Source organism: Amblyomma maculatum, chromosome 3 (genome assembly GCF_055883805.1).
Source record: "Amblyomma maculatum isolate TAMU_Amacu chromosome 3, ASM5588380v1, whole genome shotgun sequence".
Classification (NCBI taxonomy): domain Eukaryota; kingdom Metazoa; phylum Arthropoda; class Arachnida; order Ixodida; family Ixodidae; genus Amblyomma; species Amblyomma maculatum.
The window spans coordinates 219577380-219599837 of record NC_139346.1 but is presented as its reverse complement, the minus strand read 5'-3'; the positions used below and the strand labels follow the sequence as shown (position 1 = coordinate 219599837).

Genomic DNA, 22458 nt, shown 5'->3' with positions numbered 1-22458 from the left:
CATCACACCATGCACAGCCATCACACCATGCAAGTTAGCATATCACACTGTCTACTCGCAAAGTTTGCCTACTGTAAACTAGTTCTTGGACTTGAACCTGCCCAGAGTTGTACAGCATCATACACTCCCAATGTGTCACTAACACAGACTTCTGGTAACGCAAATGTCTGCAGTAACACTTCGACAAACACTTGGTCCTCAATTTTCTCTTCTCTTCTTCTGTTCATTTTCAATGGCGTAGCACTGCTCAATAACTCTTTCTTCTTCTGTGATTGTGCCTACACTAGTATTAAACAAAATGTCATGTTGTAAAATGCTTAGGTGTCTTAAATTACTATAGTGTGTGCAAGTTTGTTGCATAAACTTTGTATGCAACACAATTTTTACACAGTGCACGGAAGCTATACCGTGCAACTGTAAGAAGGATAAAGACTAGATTAAATAAAAAAAAAATGTTTTAATTCATCTACAATCTACAAGAGATCCACAATTTTTGTGAAGGTATTTCCAGCCATGTCTACAGCAAAGATGTGAAGAGCACCAGTGTCATATTTAGAATGTGGCTCAAGCTCCAATAGACCATCAGATTGTGACAAATGATGAAGCTTCTTTGGTTCAATACAGACCTCCTCAACACCGTCAGAGAATTCCCAAAATCCAATGACCATTGCATCTTCAGGGCGGCGAAATTCTACAAGGCAAATTCCATGTGGAGATGTCAAAAGATGCCTGGTGAAGGTAAAAAAAGAGGACGGGAGTGAAAAACAGCTAAATTGTATAGAACTGTCACTGTTGGCAGTTTTTGAGTTCTTCACAAGAATCACACAAAGTTTATGGCACCCTTTCCAACTGCAAAAAAGCCCTGCATAAAGTTGGAAAGTCCTTCAAGTTGCAAAAATATGGCGAGGTACTAGGCTTCAAAGCCCCGCCAAGATAAATTATTACTAAAGGCCTCTTGAGCAGTTGAGACATAAAATTTTACTCTACCAACTCTCACTCACTGTTATGTCATTGGCTTTGGCTGTGCTCGCATCGATTTTAAATGGAAAGTGGCACAGCATTTGTACACCAACGTATACATCATCTTGCACAACAAGTGTGTGCCACAGAATAATTCTGAGATTGCAAACTCGAAGGTGGCATGTCTGCGTGTTTGCCCGTCTGGTTCTGCACATGAGTATGCCTTTGGCAGGATGTAGTTGGAAGATATCATGGCAGAGCACTGACGCTGTTTGTGTGATGTTACGAGACCACATGTTATGACCAAATTGGCAGGAGCTACCAGGTTGGGCAGCACTTTTGAGTTGGGAATCCAACCCACTCAGACCCTTGGACCCAAAGTCAGGCATGCTACTCCTAGACCACGCAGGCTTCGTTGTCGTGTATCTATGCTGCTTCTGGTAACTTGGGCATCGCGGTCCTCCTCGCGAACATGCATCTGGCAAATGTTAGTTGGCAAGCGATGGCCAGCAATAGATAGGTGTTCGTGGCACGAAATTCAGACGTTACCATGCTGATGTGCGATGTCTTAGCATATGTAACAGGGCACGTATGGCCATGAACGATGAAGTGTAATATTCTTTATAGTCATGACTCATATGCATTGTGTAACACAGCATCACTCAGCACTTCACCAGTGGCATACTGCAAGGTGTCAGCACGTACAAACATTACACATAGTCATGACTCCCATACATTGTGCAAAACAGCTTTACTCAGCTAATAAGTAACAAAATAACAGGTGTGAGGATGAGCAAACATTATGAATAGTCATTATAACGCTTTCACATTCTTACACATAAGCAGTCTTAGTGTGTCTGTTGAATTAGTTCACAAGTTTGTTAGTATAGGTTTGTAAGTTACCACATTATGTGAAAGGCCACCTAGAAGATGTAAGGTCCCGCTTTAACCAAGCCATGTCTGACTCCCACCTACCATCTCAAAAACACTGTGCAAGTTGGCAGCTCCTGCCTACTTGGTCCCATCATGTGTGAAGAACGAACAGCTTTATTCTAGGTTAGTAGCTTTTATAGTAGCTTGGCTTGCCATGTGACTGCAGCTACGGCCGATAACATGTGGTTTGGCCAGTATCTCAAGTAAGATAAGCACCCAGGCATGCTTCATAAAAATTCTCCGCTATGGTGGCTAGAAGGAGCGGTGTCAGCATCGTCCGCCATGTTCGGAAGCGTGCTAATGTTTCATTTCATACCACCACGGGGCGGCGTGCACGTCACTAGCTAGATTCGTCGAGAGCACCCGCCGACCGCCATTGCAACCCGCATATGCGCGCTGTATGACAGGATGGGTACCGTGTGCACTGTACGTTCCTGTTTGCTTCTTGTTGTCTTGAGCTGTTAGCGGCAACATTTTGCAAATATGCCGGTTAGTGGGGCTCAGTAATGTTAGTAATCATTTATTTTCCATTTTGGCCGTGGGCAACACCCGGGGAAGCAACATCATCAGGGCTTAAAATCAGGGTGGTCTCTCGGGGGGTCTGAGACCTAGTAATATTTAAGAGGGGTCCGAGAGCCCCCGAGCTTGAAAGTATAAGGACTGCATGAATACAAAGCAGGCAACCATTTTTTGTTCTCGTCAGTGGTGTAATCGGAAGATTCCTTCTCTTTTGTTTCGACAGTTTCGCAGTGAGTAATAATAAGAACCGGTAACACAATTTCAAAAACCACAGACGGAAAAAATAGTGATTTCTCCCCTTTGTACAAAACGATTTGCAAAACAGGCAACCAGCCGCTTTAATCACTACAGACCTCCCTCCGATGGAGCCAGACTTTAAGCACTGAACATCATAGGAGTTGGGCTCCGAAGAAAACATCTAGGAGAGGGGCGTACGAATTCAGACTCGCACAGCATGCTTTACTCATCGTACAGCTTGCTTTAGCACTCTTAAAACACCTAATTCTCGTTTTGGAATGTACTCGCTTTCAAAAGAGGGCAGTGTGGAGACAAGCTGTACGAAGGAGTCAAACGTGCAACAGGTGCGTTCGAGCGTTGACAACAGCTGGTCATCAGTAACTTCATTATAAAAACAGTCCCAAATTCCGTTGTTTCACATGCAAACCATGCTGTCTACAGTTGCATTCTGAAGCCACAAGAAAAGTTGGCATTCAGTTTGAATGAATTAAAGTGGATTAGCCCGCTGGAGGACATGAAAACGAATGACACTTGAATAACAGAGCACACTGGGTCAGGAAGTAAGAGGTAAAGGTTGCACAGGAAAAAAAAAAAGAAAGACGCCTACCAGGGAGGGACAATAGGGGTTGGTGGGAGACATGCGGTGCCACGAAATGACCGACTGCGAAGGTGAACAAAGAGTTGCATTTATTGTGCGATACGGCAAGCGCACGACGGAGAAGAAAGCGGGCAGCTAAAAATGAAGAAAAATGAATATATATGAAAGGCAATAAAAACAAAAAACAGAAACAGCCGAGCTTAAGAACCAAATGAAGGCCTGGGAAGAGAAAATCAGTGGACAAACAGGCTACAAGCGGGCGTGCAATTGAAAGCGTATAAGGATATAAGTGTCAAAATTTAGGAGTCAACAACTTTGTGAAACTGTACACTAATCTAAAACCGAACCTTTTCTTTTCTTTCAATAAGCTAGAGTTTCTTGTAATGGGTAGCTTTAAATACCCAGAGATGCGCACCTACTTAACACGTTCACTGCGTAGCCCCTTATCATAGTTTTGATCTCTGTGCGTTGTGGCCCACCGGTGGGTCACCCGACGCTTTCCGCGGGTGCGGCGAGACACACCGGTGGGGCACACTTATGAGGCTGTTTTTTCCGCCTGCTGAAAGATGGCTGTACTGGCATTTTCAGTCGCAGTTTGCGCGGGCTACTTCAATCATGTATGCTAGCGCAGAAAATCATCAAGTGGTTCACTTGACCCGTGCATTTCCAGGAAGTTGCTTCCTCTGGGGCCGCATTTTATAAGAATCTATTGCCCCTTTTCCACTCTGTTTCGTGTGACACAATTAAGCCTGACAGACGATCGACCAATCACAGAAATGAATAGCAGCAGATACCTGCGTTGAAGATAGCCTTCGCCATTCGTTGCGCGCTGTGGTTCAATATTGGCTGCAAGGCGCGTCCAATAGCGAGGTCCGGTCGCCAATGAGCCAATAGTCAGGTCGCTTCCCACGAACGTTTGAATAGCACAGCTACGTCATCGAACAAAAATGACCTGATGTAAAGAACTAAATGGATCATGGATCCTTGTAGCATACGGCACCTGGAGAATTTATCGAGTCATTTATTACCGCGACTCTGCTCGCTTCATCCCCATTGAACGTGACTGAAGCAAGTTCTCAAGGATGTCTTTGAAAAACGGCGCCCTTTCTGTTGACAAAATTTCTGCTTTATGTAATTAGATCGTGGCCAAGAGTTTCAGTCGTTCTGGTCCGAACAAGTGCCACTTGTTACTCTCGCGCCCTCGATTCTTCTTTCTTATACTGGGCATGAACGAGTTTCCACAATAAAGAGTTTGCGTTTTGAATCTGTGATATGATAGTGGATCATATCACCGCCATCTGTGATATGATAGTGGAAACTAATTTTCATGCATTTGTGGAAACATATTGTCGCCGCACTGCAAGAAACGCCTCATTGTTTGGGCCAGCACGGCTGGACTGCACTGCGTGACCCACCGGTGGGCCACGACGCAGTGAACGTGTTAAGATATTTAATCTCAATGCGTTATAATTTGACGGTAGCTCAAATTGTTCCAGATAATGTTTTCATTCTAGGTAGTTTCTATTATGCGCGCGCAAGTCATCAAAATAAAGTATGGTTGCGGATGCTTCTACCTGAATTGAGACGCCATGGAGAACACTGCAGCATCGAAGCGAAAACTGCACGGACGTTGTTTTGGTGACAAGCTCACGGCAAGTCATTTGATTTGCCATCTTTCAGCGCTTCGAGGTGCCAGCGGCGCACAGAGCTAATATACAGGGAAGCAAGTTCAAACATAGTTATCAGTGCCAATACACGCTTTGCTGTGAGCCGTCAGAAAAGTGTGCCAACTAGCCTTTGTTGTAATCTGCACATTATCGTGAAACAACTGTAACGGAAAGCGGCTGCTACATGCGCGCGTGCAAGGGCGGTGTCCCGGAGCCGAAAGCAGTGCCGCCGCATCTGGATGAATTCTCGCTCCCTCTCCAGCGCACCGATGCTGACACCTCTCCTTTAAGCCACCATATCTCCACTTTTAAGGAGTGAAGCCGTCGGGGTGTTGGATATTCCTTTTTGATTTAAGCAGTGTGACTCCAGTGCCACCAGTCACCAGTGGCTCGTTTGTACTGTCCTCAGCTTGTACGTCTGATGGCATTTGCATGTCCGCGCACTTGAGACTGCGGCCCTACTGATATGCTTGGGCTTCCTTCAGCCATTGATGCTTTCATGGGGACCTCGAGCTGAACTACCGCTCCTTCCCCACTGGTTCTCCTGGTCTTTAGTTGGTCAAGGTGGCGGCGATGTTGTTCCCCATCTGCGGTCTTTATGGTTGTCATACGTGAGCCCTCAGTGTACTCTACCCCACTTGGTTTCCATTCGTCACTCGCCCCGCAGTTCTTGAACCAGACTTCCTTGCGCAGTGGTTTGCCACTGTCGCATGCACCTGCAGAAGGGAAAGGCTGTGATACGACATTGTGCAGTAAACAGCGCGGCTGATAACTAAGAAGCATGGAAGCCGGGGTTTTCTCGTTTAGAAGAGGGGTACGCTGATAATGAGAAAGAATGTAGTCCAGGTGAACTTTGCAGACTACTACATGCTTTTGTTTAACCCTTGCTTCACGAAATGTACTGTTCTTTCCGTCAGGCCGTTAGACTGTGGCTTGTAAGGAGCTGTACGCAGATGACTGATGCCATCGCGTATGCCCTGACCTCCTCGCTACTAAACTGTAGCCCATTGTCCATCACAAGGGTCCTTAGCACATCATCTGCTGTGCTTCAATTGTTTTTGTCGAAGTCTTCATAGCGGTAACCTCGATCTATTTCGTATGAGAATCAACCATCAACATGTGGCCTTCCAAAGGACCTGCAAAATCGACATGGATTCTAGACCATGCTTTCGGCCAAGGAAGGTGTTGGAGTGCAGCATGCCCCATTCTATGCATGTTGGACACGCGTTGACAAGGTTCTCAATGTCCTCATCGAGTCCTGGGTACCAGAATACAGAGAGGGCCAAGTCCTTCATAGCCATAATACTCTGATGCTTATCATGCAGCACTAGAAGCCGTTGGAATTACCACACGATAGCCCCAGTATACAATTCCGTGGCTGCACGTCAGTTCATCCTTTCCCTGTGCATACATGAGCGCAATGGCTCCTGACAAGGTTGCAAGTATCATGGCCAGCCATTGTGAATGTATTGGCAGCCTTGTGCAAGGTCGCTAACATTCCCCGTCATTATGGCCAAATCACTTGCCGAGAGCGGACTAGAATTGAGGTGATCGGTTAGAAGAACGTACTCACACGAATAGTCTTCTGTAGCGTTAGTGTTCTGAATCCATGAATCCAACACTGAATCAATGCAGCGGCCATGGCTGGAATGGACTTGTCGAGGCTCATTGAGAGGTCTGTGATCAGTGACGAGCGTAAACAGGTTCCCGAGCAGATATACCCGGAATTTTGTAACACCGATGACAACCACCAATGCCTTCCTTTGAAACTTCGCATATTTGTGCTCTACAGCTGAAAGAGTTCACGGTCGGAGCCCGATTGGTAGATCTTGCCCATTTACTCTGCGGTATAGTACGGTGCCAATACCACACAATGATGCATTGGTTTCCAAGAAAAGGGGTATACTTGGATCGTAGTGCGGCAAAAATTTTGCTTCCTTTAGCAGCCGCTTCATTGTTCGGAAAGCGTTATCTTGTCTTGTTCCCCACTTCCAGCGTGCATTCATTTTTAGCAGTTCATGCAGTGACTCCAGAACTGTAGCCAAGTTCCCTAAAAATGCATGGTAATAGGTTACGAAGCCCAAGAACACCCACAGTTCTGCAACGCACGCTGGCTTCAGCATTTTTGCTATGGCTGTAGTGTTATCTGTCTTAGGTAACAACCCCTCCGGGCTTATCATTATCATCAGTCGGACTATACCCACTGCAGAGCGAAGGCCTTTCCCACTCTCCTCCAATTAACGAAGTCCTGTGCTAGAGCTGCATCCACTCGACCCCTGCGAATTTCTTAATCTTATCCACCCACATAATTTCCTGCTGCCCCCTGCTAAGCATACATAGCCTTGGAATCCAATTATCCTCTCTTCGTACCAGATATCCTGCCCATTTCTTCTTAATTTCGACTAGAACGTCAGTGACTCGAGTTATTTCTCTGACTCACTATGCACGCTTCCTATCTCTTAACATTACATATTAGGAAACATAGTGCAAAGAAGACAGAGACAAAATGAGGGATACGTTTGCGCTACATTTCCTAAAATGCAAACGCACCAACTCACCCTATTCAGCATTCTTGTGCAGTTCTTAACGTTACACCTACCATTTTCCGTACCATAGCCCTCTGCATTGTTCTCAACTTAAGTAGAACCCCTTTCGTTGACCTCCACGCTTTACAAACCAGAAATTCAACTTTTGCTTGCCGAAACTTACATTTCTGGGGATGCAACTCCACACTGTGCTACTAGAAAACCCGAAAAATTCAAGCAGTGTGTCAGAGTTCCTGTGTTTTTCCACGACAACTACGTTGTCCAGGTAAACTTGAATGACCAGAATGTCTTGCAGGATGCCTTCTATACATCTCTGAAAAATCAGAGCAGAGGCTACACCAAAAGGAAGTTGACTGAAGCAAAACAGGCTTTTCGAGATATTTACAACGAAGAGCTGCCTGGTTTCCTCGTTAAGCGGCAACTGATTGTAAGCATCTTTCAAACCGATGGTGCTAAGACTTCACCTTCATTTAGGTCAGCGAAAATATCGTGTATTTTTGGCAACGGGAACTGCTCCGTGGAAAAATGGTAGGGGTAACATTAAGAGATAGAAAGCGTGCAGAGTGGGTCAGAGAAATAACTCAACTTACCGACATTCTAGTGGAAATTAAGAAGAAGAAATGGACATGGGCAGGACATGTAGTGCAAAGAGAGGATAACCGATGGTCGCTGAGGGTAACAAACTGGATTTCAAGGGAACGAAAGCGTAGCAGGGGGCGGCAGAAGGTTAGGTGGGCAGATGAGATTAAGAAGTTCGCAGGGGTCAAGTGGATGCAGCTAGCACAGAACCGGGTTAAGTGGAGAAATATGGGAGAGGCCTTCGCCCTGCAGTGGGTATAATCAGGCTGATGATGATGATGATTACTGCTCCGTGGCATGTGCAGTACTTGCGGTCGCATTAAAAATGCCACAAAACCAAATGAAACCTTTCTTGATAACGGGAACCAGAGGCCACTCCGCACTGTCGATTGGTCTATTTCATTAGACACTTGCTTCTGCATATGGCACAGAACGAGCTTTGCAGAAATGCGGCTTCACATTTTCATACAACTGCAGGACCATCAATGTGTCCCAGACCTGACGTAAACAGATCGCTGAACTCTTCTAACAGTTCGCTAACTGAAGGTTGCTGTGAAAAATTGTGCTCACCAGGGGTTGAATCGCTGACAGTGCTGAGGACGGGTCTTCCGCTATGCTCAAATGCGCTCATGATGTCGTGTCTGCACAAGTCCGGGCCAACGCACTGGAACTGGCACACAGTTAGCGTCACTTCCAGGGTTTTTCCCGCATACGAGACAGGAAGCCTGAGCTGACCCTTCACTGGGAGCTTGCCCAAAAAGCAGGACTTGCAAAGACGTCTAGAGAAGTGCAGGCCAGATATGCTGATACTTGCAGCAGGTTTTCAACATAATGATGGAGACCAGCGAGCTTGTATCTACTTGCATCTTGATAGAAATCCCGCTCCAGCGGAATGTGCGAATAATGGGCTCGGTCAAGTTAACAGATGCAGTGTATAAACTAAGTAGACAAAGCTCATTGCCGTCACTCTCGGAGGAATGCTGTTAACAATGCGCTACTCCTGGTTGTTTCAACGCGCACATTTTAGCTAGGTGCCCTTTCCATCGCCCATGAAAACACGCCACCCAACGAAATCTGCATTTCCATGCCTTGTGCTCAGTGCTACCGCAACACAGGCAAACGACTTCTATGCTTGGTCTAGATGCAGTGCGTGGACGCGTCCTGTGGCAATACGGTTAGCCCTGCAGTTTGCTCCTCACAGTATTAACACTGCCATGGTCCTTTGTCTTAGCCATGTGGTCCACATTAAGGGCTGCCATCTCTGCCACTAAAGCTATATCCTCGGCTTCTTTCAGCATTAGCGACGCTTTTGAGAAAAGTTTCCGCTGAACGCCGGTGTCACGCAAACCGCAAACAAGTGTCTTATAGCATCCTGTCCCGTGCCTTGCCAAAGTTGCACCTGCAGGCTTTCTTTCAAATTTCAGTAAGAAAGTCCTTCACTGTTTCATCCGGGCAATGGCATCTTGTGAAGAATTTGTAGGACTAGGCAATTTCATTGCCCTGCGACTTGAATGCTCAGTCAGCAGAATCAGCTGCTCATAGGTGAGCTCTTGAATCTTGACCGGCGTGCAACATCCTGTTATTATGCCAACTGTCACTGTACTTAAGCTGCTGTTAGAAGAGCCCGTCGTTTCCTCGAGTCATCCTTTCCGTAAGCTTCAAAATAAGACTCCAAATGCACCTGATAGGCTTCCCAACTGTCTTCCGCTTCGTCGAAACCCGGCAGTTCAGCGTGAGCTGCCATGGAGCAGACAGTGCCCGGCTGTGGGAACCCTCGTTGCCATTGAAGTGAATCGACAGTGGCTGGCGAAGAACGAACAAGCTTTATTCAAGGTTAGCAGCTTTTATAGCCGCTTCGCTTGCCCAGTTACCGCAGCTATGGCCAATAACATGTGGCTAGGGCAGTAACTCAACTAATATAAGCACCAGTGCATGTTTCACAACAATGTGGTTTCATGATATCGCACAATCCACAGACCAATCAGGAATGCTTGTAATTTTTCCTGACAACGCCTATGCCAGATTTTCTGCACAATGGGGCCTTTAGCGCTGCTGGGTAGAAACTTAACAGAGCACACAATGCTCACCTTACCTGGGTGTCAAAAGCAACTGCCAGACTAGAACTGCCTTCCCCTTAAATCGCTGCTACTACTCGCCCATCTGTTTTCGCAGCTTGTAACTGACCTTTTTTTCTTCTCAATAACTATGTCAACAGTCGTTAAACTGTTTGCATAAAAACCTACCCTTTATGAAATGCTCCTATGGGTGAATTTAAGGTAACGAACAGCACTGAACATCTCATGCTCAGATAGCATGGCATTTCCTCAAAGTTCAACTCGATAATCACCTCGTATCCATAACAGGCCCTGATAACCTGGTGCTTTCCTGACAATACAAATGTTCTTGGGGCCATCGCCACTGCACCAAGAGCACTAGTAGATAAAAACACACGCCAATGTACCAGTGAGTGGTGTCGAAAGAAAGCAGTACAGGCATCTGTGTTTTGTTTAAAGCTCTTGCTTTCCAAAGGCTGGTTGAAGAGTGTAGCATATTGACAAGAAATGCAAAGCTGCAGGTCCATGCACTGCAATTGGCTACATTGTCAGCCAATGGAGGCAGAATGCAGGTAAGTGGGAGTGAATATCGCATTTACATGCTTGCATGTTTCACAGGCTAGCTCGAGGTCACACAAACCGAGCGGCCACAGTCCCTGATCTCACAACTAGCATTCCTGTCCCTGCGGCTTACGGTGCACGACTTAAGTACCTATGCGAACGTCGGATTTACCCCCCTCCACACAAGGAGCTAAACGCACAGGAAACCCAGGAATGGAGACAGCTCCAAACCAACACTTTCCCCAACCTACATCAATACAGCATCATTTTCCCAGAACACTACACAGACATATGCCTTTGGTGCAACGACCAGCCCACCGCCTATCACATCACATGGGGGTGCATGCGCCCCAAACCTGCAGACATAAACACACACCATTCGGAGGTGCAGTGGGAGGCCACTTTGCTATGCTTTGACGTAGCGACCCAGCGTAGGCTGGTAATGCAGGCAAGAGCAGCAGCCCAGGCCACTGGGGTCTTGCAATGAAGACTCCACTCACTGCCCCCTCCCTTTTTCTTTCTTTTTGAAGTTTTCTCTCTCTGTCACTGCATGTCTGACATACAGATTCCATTAAAATGTATATGTCCTGTCTACTACCATAACTGGTAGCCTTACTCAATAACTTTCCTCACTACTAAAGCAAGATGTGAAAACATGGGTGCCCCCGAAGTGCATAAAAAGCCCCCACTCTGCCTAGCAGTGTGCAGCTAAACAAGGTTTATTTCACTTATTACCATTCTTCAGAGCCTTATTACCATTCTCCACAAAAATGAGCCTTTTTGCAAGACTTGGGCACAAACCAGCTGCCACATCTAGGCAGTGATGTGAAAAAAAAATGGAACATGAAAATTTGCGTTGTTTCTGAGCTTGAAGACACACAGATACAACCAAACAGGCAAGATATGTACGATTTTCAGAATGATTAAGCACCTAATAGTAAAATTGAGCAGGCAGTTGAATCACCTCGCCTCAAAGCTACTGTCTCTTTCTCGTGCCTTCCCTCTTTTCTTTATGCATTCAAAGCTACATAGGCAGGTGTAGTCCAGCTCATATAGCATTAGCTATTCTTGGACGGCCACTTGAGCTACATCCATGCTTTATTTAAGTTCGCATGACGCAATCATAACAACTCATTTCTTACTATGCCTAAAGAGAGTAAAGAAAGCCAGGCAAATTTTAGAAAAGAACAGATAATCTCAGGATGGGAAAAATGCACAAAATGACAGAAAGGCCCAAAAACCATGCAGAAAGTACTGGTAGAAATGGTGGTGGTCATTTGGTGGTAGCGGTGAAACTATTTTCCAACAGGTAAAGCCTATTCCTTGGACCCAATGTTTGGCCAGTCAGATTAAGCCTAGTTTAATCACGGGGTTTGAGCTCAGCACCAGTCTCTCAAAATTCCTCTGCTCTTGTCTCTTTACCTACATCCTGGATTTGTGCACAAGATCTGCCCGACATCATCACCATCATCATCATCATCAGCCTGACTATACCCACTGCAGGGCGAAGGCCTCTCCCATATTTCTCCACTTAACCCGGTTCTGTGCTAGCTGCATCCACTTGACACCTGCGAACTTCTTAACCTCATCCGCCCACCTAACTTTCTGCCGCCCCTTGCTACGCTTTCCTTCCCTTGGAATCCAGTTTGTTACCCTAAGCGACCATCGGTTATCCTCTCTTCGCACTACATGTCCTGCCCATGCCCATTTCTTCTTCTTAATTTCCACTAGAATGTCGGTAACCCGAGTTATTTCTCTGACCCACTCTGCACGCTTCCTATCTCTTAATGTTACCCCTACCATTTTTCGTTCCATAGCTCTCTGGGTTGTCCTCAACTTAAGTAGAACTCTCTTGGTTAGCCTCCACGTTTCAGCCCCATAGGTGAGTACAGGTAAGATGCAACTGTTATATACTTTCCTCTTTAGCGTACCGGTAAGCTGCTAGTCATAATCTATGAGTGCTTGCCAAATGCGCTCCATCCCAATCTTATTCTTCTTGTTATTTCCTTTTCATGGTCCGGATCTGCGGTTACTACCTGTCCTAAGTAGACATATTTGCCTACTACTTCCAGTACTTCGCTACCTAATGTAAACTGATGTTCCTTTCCGAGGCTGTTGAACATTACCTTAATCTTTTGCATATTAATTTTCAAGCCTACCTTTCTACCCTTCCTGTCTAGGTCACCAACCATTATTTGCAGGTCATCCCCCGAGTTGATTAGCAAGGCAATGTCATCAGCAAATCGCAGATTACTGAGGGATTCTCCATCTACCCTTATCCCTAAGTGCTCCCATTCGAAGCCTCTGAATACTTCCTCTAAGCAAGCTGTGAATAGCACTGGGGAGATTGTGTCTCCTTGCCTAACACCTTTCTTTATGGGAATTTTGTTACTTTCTTTATGCAGAACTATGGTTGCTGTGCAGCCACTATATATATCTTCCAGCACTTTTACGTACGGCTCGTCTACCCCTTGATTTCGCAATGCCTGCATCACCGCCGAGGTTTCAACTGAGTCAAATGCTTTTTCGTAATCAATGAATGCTATGTATAAGGGCTGGTTATATTCCGAGCATTTTTCTATCACCTGATTGATGGTATGGATATGATCGATAGTAGAGTACCGTTTCCGACAACCTGTTTGATCCTTTGCTCCTGGATCCTTTGATCCAGGTGGTCGAAATTTACGGAGTCCTCCACTACGGCGTCTCTCATAGCCTGAGTTGCTTTGGGACGTTAAACCCCACAAACCAAACCAAACCTTTGCTTGATTGCAGTCTAAGGTTGTCCTGATTCTATTAGCGATTACCTTAGTAAATACCTTATACGTAACAGACAGTAAGCTGATTGGTCTGTAATTTTTAAGGTCCTTAGAGTAGAGAATAATGTTTGCATTCTTCCATGGTTCTGGTACCGTCGATGACATCAGGCACTGCGTATACAGGGTGGCCAGCTTTTCTAACACGATATCCCCCCGTCCTTCAGCAAATCTGTAGTTATCTGATCCTCTCCAACTGATTTCCCCCTTTTCATAGTTTCTAATGCTTTCTTGACCTCGTCCTTCGTAACTGGTGGAACGTCTGACTGTTTTTCCCTACCGCCAATCTCCTAACGGTCCTGACTACTTTGGCTACTGTAGAAATCTGTATAGAACTCCTCTGTATTCGTGATGACGTCGCCCTCCTTGCCCCTTATCGCATACATCTGGTTTTTGCCTATGCCCAATTTCTTCTTTACCACTTTAAGGCTTCCCCCGTTCTTTACAGCATGCTCAATTTTCTCCATGTTATACTTCCTTATATCGGCCCCCTTGCGCTTATTGATTAGCTTTGATATCTCGGCCAATTCAATCTGGTCTGTTGGATTGGAAGCTTTCATACCCTGGCGTTTCTTAAATCTTTCGTCTCCTTCGACAGCTTACCGGTACCCTCTCTAATTATCCTACCGCCTACTTCTACCGCACATTCAGTAATGATATCTCTGAAATTATTGTTCATTGCTTCTAGGGTAATGTTGCCATCCTCGTTTAGAGCTGAATATCTATTCTGTAGCGAGATCCTGAATTCTTCTGCCCTCCCCCTCACCGCTAATTCGTTGATGGGTTTCTTTCTTACTAATTTGTTGCATTCCTTCTTCAGATTTAGGCTAATTCGGGACCTCGCCATCCTGTGGTCACTGCATCACACTTTCCCGATTACCTCTACATCTTGCATAATGGCGGGGGTTGAACACATTATGAAGTCAATTTCAATTTTAGTCTCCTCGTTAGGACTTTTCCATGTCCATTTCCGGTTCTTCCGTTTGCTGAAGAAGGTATTCATGATTCTTAAGTTATTGCGCTCTGCAAACTCAACAAGTAACTCCCCCCTGCTATTCCTAGAACCAACGCCACAGTCACCTACTGCCTGGTTTTCTGCCTGCTTTTTCCCTACCTTGGCATTGAAGTCGCCCATTAGTACAGTATACTGCGTCTTTACTTTTCGCATTGCCGATCCTACATTGCCCGACATAGTTTACCTCTATCTGTTCTGGGTACCACTGGCTAAGGGCAGCTGGATGTTGTTGGTTTGTAACCATCTTGGCTCCTATCTGATGGTGCTCAGTAATTTATTGATGCATAGCTCAGAGTGTTTCGACGGCCAGAACATAATACACGGGCGAGCTCATGGACTCTTGCATTTCCCCGGAGGTGGCAGTGTGCTTGCAGAGAAATGAAGGAGCCCATAAGTTCAAGAGAAAAAGAAACATGCCGAGTAAAGTAGGCTTGCTCGCTATAAACACTGAAGCTGAATAAAACAAGCAGACTGCTTTCACCTGCATGTACAGCCTTTGTCAAAAGTGTAGAGGCCAGGGGGTCTGCTTCTGAGCGGTGCAGTGATGCTGATTTAGCACTAGTGGAGGTCCTTCCAATTATAGTGGGTAGGACAATCAAGAGATCCGGAACACCGGAAATGCATTACAAGCTGCAAGCAGTGGCTCAAAAGCAGACCCCCTGGGATCTACAGTTTTGACAAAGACTATACACTACACAAACACAGACTGTAACTCATGTCTGCAGGCCAGCTACACATTTTGCAGAAAGTATAAATACAAGTCATGCACTGCGTCACATTCTTAATACTCCTACAAGGAGTGTCCGGAAAGTAATGCAATTATTTTTTTCTGCACTCCTAGCATGTGGTCAGGTTAGAAGGAGGTAACGCTTAGATAAATCCGCTCCAAGCTCTGTCAAGATCACACCTTCTGATAGTGTTGCTGTGTAATGACATGCGATGAAGTCAATACTCAAACACGCGATCAAGTTCTGTGCTTGTCAAATTATTCAGCAACAATTCAATACCGATGAAGAAACATGACCCAGAAATGAAGAGCCAAAGTTCTCAATAGCAGACCTCGGCGTCTCCTCGTCCCAAGAAGGCACGGAAGAGCAAGTCGAAAATGAAAGCAATGCCGTCTTTTTTGACACCACGAATGCGGTTCGCAAAAATTCCTACCCCCAGGGCAGCCAGTCAATGCTGCCTACTATGTGGATGTGCTCGAGAGATTAAAAAAAGGGTTATCCAAATGCAAGAGGCGACTGCCAATATCTGGCAGCTGCCTCGCGACAACGCTCCCAGCCACAGCTCTCTGCACGTCATGGAGTTCCTACTTCCTAGCCAAGTACAACTGGCAACATTGCCCCTATTTCCAAGGATCAAAACCGACCTGAAAGGAGTCCGTAATGGTACCACTGAAGCAATTCAAACTGCTTTGACAAAGGTTCTACTTGAGGTTTCCATCTACGCATTTCAGGATGCATACAGTGCATAGCAGAGTCGCTGAAAAAAAATGTGTAGATGCCAAAGGCGACTACTTGGAAGAATTTCAGACTTTTGTAATGATATCGTGAATAATTGCATTACTTTCTGGACACATTCTGTAAGTTTTTAATAAGATGTTCTGGCAAAACACATCTTCGTAAGTGCACCACCTGGCAAACACCTCAAAACGGTATTTTCTTTACAGTCAAATTATTCCTTACACTCCTGAAATTATGCTACATAACCTCTGAACCTCAAGCCCTAACAAGGAAATAATTTTCTGCAACTGCTCATAAAATACTGAGTGGTCTGAGTAGGTGCAGACATGCAACTATGAACCAGTGAATGTCAGTGACATCCCGTTAAGGCTATTTCTAGCAGGGAAAAGGCAGTGCAGGACAAAGTCCAACATTCTATAAGTTCAATGAACAATCAGGCACTCACATTAGATAGGATAAAATTGTACATGAAAATTCACTCACTCTCCAAGAAGCTGAATAGAGCCAACCGTGTTCAAACTTCTGTTGCCATTCATCCACCTAGAAAAATACAATTAATCACTCCCACATTTGCTACATTACCATTCAATTCTTAAATAAATTCAGAAGCTTTGGTGGCAGCATCAGTAGCCCTATTCCTTTCAATAAAATCTCACAACATTCTAATGCATCAGGTTTAAGTAATACCGCCTTTCTGCCTTGTAATTATCAACAATGAAAGGTGGCCACAGATTACTGTTTAGAGATACTATTATAGGAAGTGAAAACAGATTTTTCAAGTACACATTTTTTTTTTTTTTTACATCTGTCTTCCCCAATCACATATAAGACTTATAAGAACTGAGTGGTCAGCCTGGCAGAGAAAGATTTTTATTACAATTAACTGATGACCCTGCAGTTATTTCGGTTTGCTGTTACGCATGAATCGGCATACTACAGGATACCAATATAGGACCGACCTCTTTGAAAAAAAAAAAACAACAAAGCCTGCTTATTACATGTTGTGCCTCTAGACCAAACCAGGACAGCTTGAATCTCCAGTTAACAGGTACGAGTCAGCGACAGCAAAAAATCAAAGTGCCTTGCTGCAGACTGCTCTTCAACCTTTATTGAAAACTCTGGTAGAACCACTGCAAATATATTGAGTGTTAAACATCTTAGAAGTATCTTTGCAAATACATAATATTATGACAAGTTCAAATGCTCAAGCTCAAGTGCTCAAATGAATAAACACAATGCCACATGTCTATGAAATTCATGCGAGAATACAAACGACATTTGGCAAAGCTCTTATATGAAGGAGCACTAGAACACTGTTCACATGATCATGCTGTAATGCTCGTTATAGACTGTGTTTCATGTAAATGAAACGTCCTTGAAAACTATGACGTATACTTTGCAAGAATAAAACTGAAGTGGCATTTGCACTAGTTGCCTTGTGTGCTTAATTTATTTTATGTACTGTTTAAGGGGTAGAGACATCAAATTACAAGCTTGTCATGAGCTTCCTTTGTCTGTGAAGACCATCACAGTCAAGTATTGCATTCAAGGGAGGCGAAGAAAATATTTTAATCCTATTTTAATGTTTGTGAAAATGTCCGCTCTTGCATTCTGGATCTATCGCGAGCAAATTGCCTGTGACACAGGTTCACTGAGAAAAAAACCTAATCAGGTAATTTTGATGTCACTGCACAGTTTTCTGATATAAGAGACGGTGTTTTGAGTGCGTTAGCTTTTTCTGCTCTATGAGTGCGCTCATATGTACCAGTGTGCAGCATTCTAATGCACAGACGACATTGTACGCACATCCTGCGATGCAAGTGACTGTTGATTTCAGCTCACTGTAGCTAAAACTATACCTGGCGGCCATTTTCATTCACTAAATCTTGTGAAGGCTGCCACTGACTGTGTGCCGATGGTCGGCAAATGGCGTTGCCAGTTGCCAAGAACAGAGTGGTCAGGCAGTGCAGCAGTGCACATAGCACTGTTCGGAGTATAGTGCCTCTTGTTTGTACCAGGAAGACTGCCTGCTATATTTTCGTGCAATGACAGCATGCCTGCAAAATGGACCTTTTTCCAGTAGCACACCCTCTTGCGGCAGCCACGTGAAGTGCATTTGACAGGACAGGCTACCGAGAAATGCTTATTTCCCAAGCAGTAGAGTGCAAGGCTGGTCTCTCCTAACCTGGGCAGTGACGCGCGAGTCATCTGTGGACACACTGTGATGCACTCCCTCTCCAACCACATTAACCCATGACAACCGGACGTTAGTGAACCTGGCCCTATCTTTTCACTTGAGGTGAGCTAGGAGAGGCAAGGACCACACAACATGTGCATTTCGAAAGCCTAGAAGATGCTAGCCCTGCACGCAATTACTGTGCAGCAGTCCGCCGCATCGATAAAGCGAGGGATGTTGTTTCGTGGAAAAGCAAGTGCTCCTCCCCCCATTTTCCTGAGGCATTCCGGCAAAAATGGTGGCTGAGGAGGCTTCGCACATGCACAGTAACGCTACTTGAAAAAGGTTCATTAAGTGCACAGCATTCAGGAACGCGGCGTCTCCTGCTGGTGCACCTGGTGACAAACTGCGCTGCTCCCTGCCTGCCCTACTTGTAGCTAGACCTACTCGATTTCACCGGACAGCACTTCAGAACGGATCAGCTCTGTAAGAAGGGGTTGTCTTTCGTCACCGCTCTAATATAAGGGCGTCCATCTCATAAAAAAATAAGTTTGATAAGACATGTGTTCAGCGAATGTATTGAACCGGCCTAATTTACTCTCCACAAGCAGTGCAGCGTCTGTTGTTGGCCTCTTGCAGCATCGCTCGGTGAACAAAGTCACACTGACGCTTCGTGGTACAAGCGTCCTGCGATGTAAGCAATTGTCGATTTAAGTTGACTGTAGCCACAAGTTGACTGGGAAAGAGAGCCATGGCTAGCCTTGACCACCTAGTAAAGAGCAGAGACATTACACTGCCAGCCAAGATCCGTATAACTCGTGCTGTGGTCTTTCCAGCTGTGATGTATGGATGCGAGAGTTGGACTGTAAGAAGGCTGACCGCCGAAGAATTGACGCATTTGAATTGTGGTGCTGGCGGAGACTCTTGAGAGTTCCTTGGACGGCCAGAAGATCAAATCAGTCGATATTGTCGACGATAAACCTTGACTGCTCATTGGAGGGTCAAATTCTAAAGTTAAAGCCACGGTGTAAGAGTAGATTAGGTGAGAGAACGGCCGCGTCCAGCCCTCTGCCATAGAATTCTACTTTAAGGGCTGCCGACAGATGGCGCGAGCAACTGTGGCCCGCTCCGCGAGCGGCCGGGCCACGTCGGCGCTATGGGTGCTGTCAGCATGCATTTGGCCCCACTGTGTCAGCATGCGCCTTAAAACTTTCTCCTCTGGTATTTAGCTTTGGGGATGTAAGTAATGCTTTATAACAAGAATAATTTTAGTTCGGGTAAAGCAGAGCGTATACCAACATAACTGCCGCTCAAGAAGGCGAAGCTGTCACGGCGTTGGCGGCACGCGTTTTAATAAAGCACCACATTTTGTGTCGCACTGCACGCTTCACACTAAAGCGCCAACCAAATGGGAACCCAAGCTCAAGTTTCACCGCGCGACGGCAGCGCTGCATTCCTGGCGTGGTGGCAAAATGTGAAACGATGGGGTTTCGCCGGAGCAGACGCTCCGCTAGCTTCCTGTGCACGCACGGCGATCGCGTTGCGCCTGACGGTTATTTGGCGATACAAAAACGCCTCCGCTGATGCAAAACGGATGTACTAAGTAGCATTGTGTCATGGGAAGCCACAATAGTAGGCGAAGCACCAAAAGACGAGGCTCACGTATGAAACTTTGCAGATTCCTTTGGAAGCGTGTCCGCAAGACCTGTTTTCCAACCGCATGACAGTATTCTGAGAAGTCTCATGTTCTTTGTGGAAACGAAAAGAGCCAATTTCCCCTTTCTTCGTAAACTCAGAAATGTTGACAGTTGACAAAGACGGCTTGGAGAGGCATCAAAAAGTACAGTGGTTTAACACCATGCATAAAAGTGAAGAGGATGGAAGATTATCCTGCTCTTCGCTCCCCACGTGTCTAGTTTTGCCGATTTTCTATGCTCTCTCCCTGCTATGTGAGTGCTCTGAAAGCAACTAAATCAACAGATGCGACGTCCGCGATCGAGACTGATGTGTGAATGTGCCCTAAGTGTCCACAGCTGCCTTTTCATTTTTAGATTGACCAAGAAATTAAATATCTAGGAATGAGGCCGAAGATATGTCGGAAGTGCAGTACAAAAGTGATCCTAGCTATGGCTCGACTGACACTACTCGCACGGAGCACCCCATTCGCGTCACAGGGTTCGTGAGTGCAAACCAAATATTATCATAAATGAGCACAACCATTTATTAAGAATTGAAATAAAACAAATGTTGTACAAGCTTGGATTTCACCTGCCTTCCGAGCCAGCGAGCCGGTCATGTCTCGTGCAGTGCACGCAGCACGCATGTGCTTATGAGATTGCTAGCGTTCTTGTCTTTGAAGAAACACCTCCTTCGGACTATATACTTATTCTTCTACTGCAAGCTTTCCTTTGGTATAGTCGTAATAATAAAAACAAATCCGTATATAGCTCGCATGCTACAGGCCAAAACGATGGTCAGCGAGCGGGCCACTTCATTTCACAGTACTGATGATACTTTAGCAGTTTTTAAACATATTATACACGACAATATAATTACATAGCGGACTTACCTCGGGATGCACTTCCTACGTTTTTGCTAACGTGGAACGCATTCATAATCAATATTTACTCCTCCCCGTCTGCTCTACAGTGCAGACGTGAATAAAAAGTTTCCCGCCTATAATTAAGTATCCTTCATGAAAATATACGTCAGGTTTCCCAATCAAGACGGAATGCAGGTGGCATGTCGCGGTACGCCTGCGGGGGTGCGTCAAGGCGCGTGCTCGTGCGAGAGAAAGAGCACGGTGCATGCCATGAAGGCAGCAAGCTGAGCCAGCGGCGTCCCGTGTGTGCTTTTCTGTCCGCGCGACAAAGCAGCGCGAGACGTCTGCACGTGCGCGGAAGCGAGCGAGCGAAAGGAGTAAACTTGCACGGGATGCCTCGGTGGTGCTGCTGCGTGTATCCCCCGTTTCTATTTTTCTGTCAGAGATGGCGCTCCCTGTCAGGAGCAGCAGCGCCGCTCGACGGTGCTTTGGAAGCCTATGAGGCGAGAATTCGCGGCCGCATGCCGCTTGTCGCTCAGGTTCTGGGTTTTTAGAAAATTTCGCGTGTCGCCCGGAAGCAGCTAGCGAGGCAGCCAGTCGAAGAAGGCTTTGGGGTACTGAACTTTCATCCTGGCTTTTTTTGTAAGTGAAGCTTGTTTTTCTAGTCCGATTTGAGTGAAGAATCTGACCACTTCGTCTGATCCTTGCATATATGAGCACATCGATACAATTCAGTAAAAGCTTAGTAAGGTAGTGAAGAAAAAAGATATTGGTAACTAAAATAAAATTAAAATTAAAAATATTGTTATCATTCCAAACTGTGGAAGTTTTAGCAAAGAATACATGCTTAACATGCGATAGAGCTGCAAGAATGTGGGAAAGGTCGTCTGATGTTCATTTTGTCCTCCCGCTTGTCTGATGATAGCGAAGAAGCATTCTAGCGGATCCTGATTCATTTTGGCCTACAGTACATACTTGAAACCGCAGTCTTGTAGAAGGTATCTAGATAGTTGTAGGACAGATTTCAGCGTAACGCGCAAACCTTCGGCAGTCGACTGGGTCAGAACGAGGTCTTTTGGAATGTCACCGTTTATGACCTCTTGTTCCCATGAGTCCAGCCACTCACATGCAGTCTGGAAGCAGCGAAATTTCTGCATCCTAGTCGAATGCCTTCTCCAGGGTAGCAGCGGTTTAGAACGTCGAACAGGTCATTCAGAAAAAGTGTGAACTTCGCTGTCAGTTCCACATTAGCCAGCCTTGGTGCATCTCTGCGAGCATAAAACATTATTCCTTTGGCAACAGAGTTACTGAAGAGCTGCGTGGCCAGCTTTACTCTCATCTTCAGCATGTTGGATGGGTTTACGTGATTGTAAGTGAGCTTGGGGCAGACTCGAAGCGCTCCAGTGTTCTTGCTGTCCGCAACAAACACAGCGTCGTAGCACAACCATGTAATAAATTGGCCATCTTTCTTCAGGACTTTTTTGTCGTGCAGACAGTTTCTAATACACTTAAAGAGATGAGATGCGTTGGGAAAAATATACACCTTTCTTGAAACATTCGTTGGATGTTCAAAGCAATTAACGACATGTCCCAATGTGTCACTGATGCCGAGCTGCTTCCACATTGCCTGGTTCGAGAAAGCGCCGTCGCACACAACTCCGTCGACAAACAAACCGGCCTTCTCTAAATGTACAATTCACTGAATCAAAAGTTGAACAAGGAGCGTTCCCTTTGTTGACCCCTTTGATGCAAACATAGCCACTGGCTCTAAGTAATTTTTGCCGAAAGG

General features: G+C 45.6%; 1 protein-coding gene across 3 annotated transcripts in view; it reads right to left on the bottom strand.

Moving 5' to 3' along the window:
• Positions 1 to 441: 441 nt before the first annotated feature.
• Positions 442 to 22458, bottom strand: part of LOC146197748 (uncharacterized) — a 77375-nt gene continuing 55358 nt past the window's right edge. The window contains exons 5-6 of one of the 3 annotated variants that reach the window (XM_084599653.1): positions 16435 to 16491; positions 442 to 729 (exon numbers count right to left, since the gene is read on the bottom strand). In XM_084599653.1, the coding sequence (XP_084455779.1) occupies positions 474 to 729; positions 16435 to 16491 (313 nt within the window). In that variant the 3' untranslated portion in view covers positions 442 to 473. The remainder of the gene's footprint in view (positions 730 to 16434; positions 16492 to 22458) is intronic. The other 2 variants (XR_014706227.1, XM_084599654.1) reach the window with 2 other exon arrangements.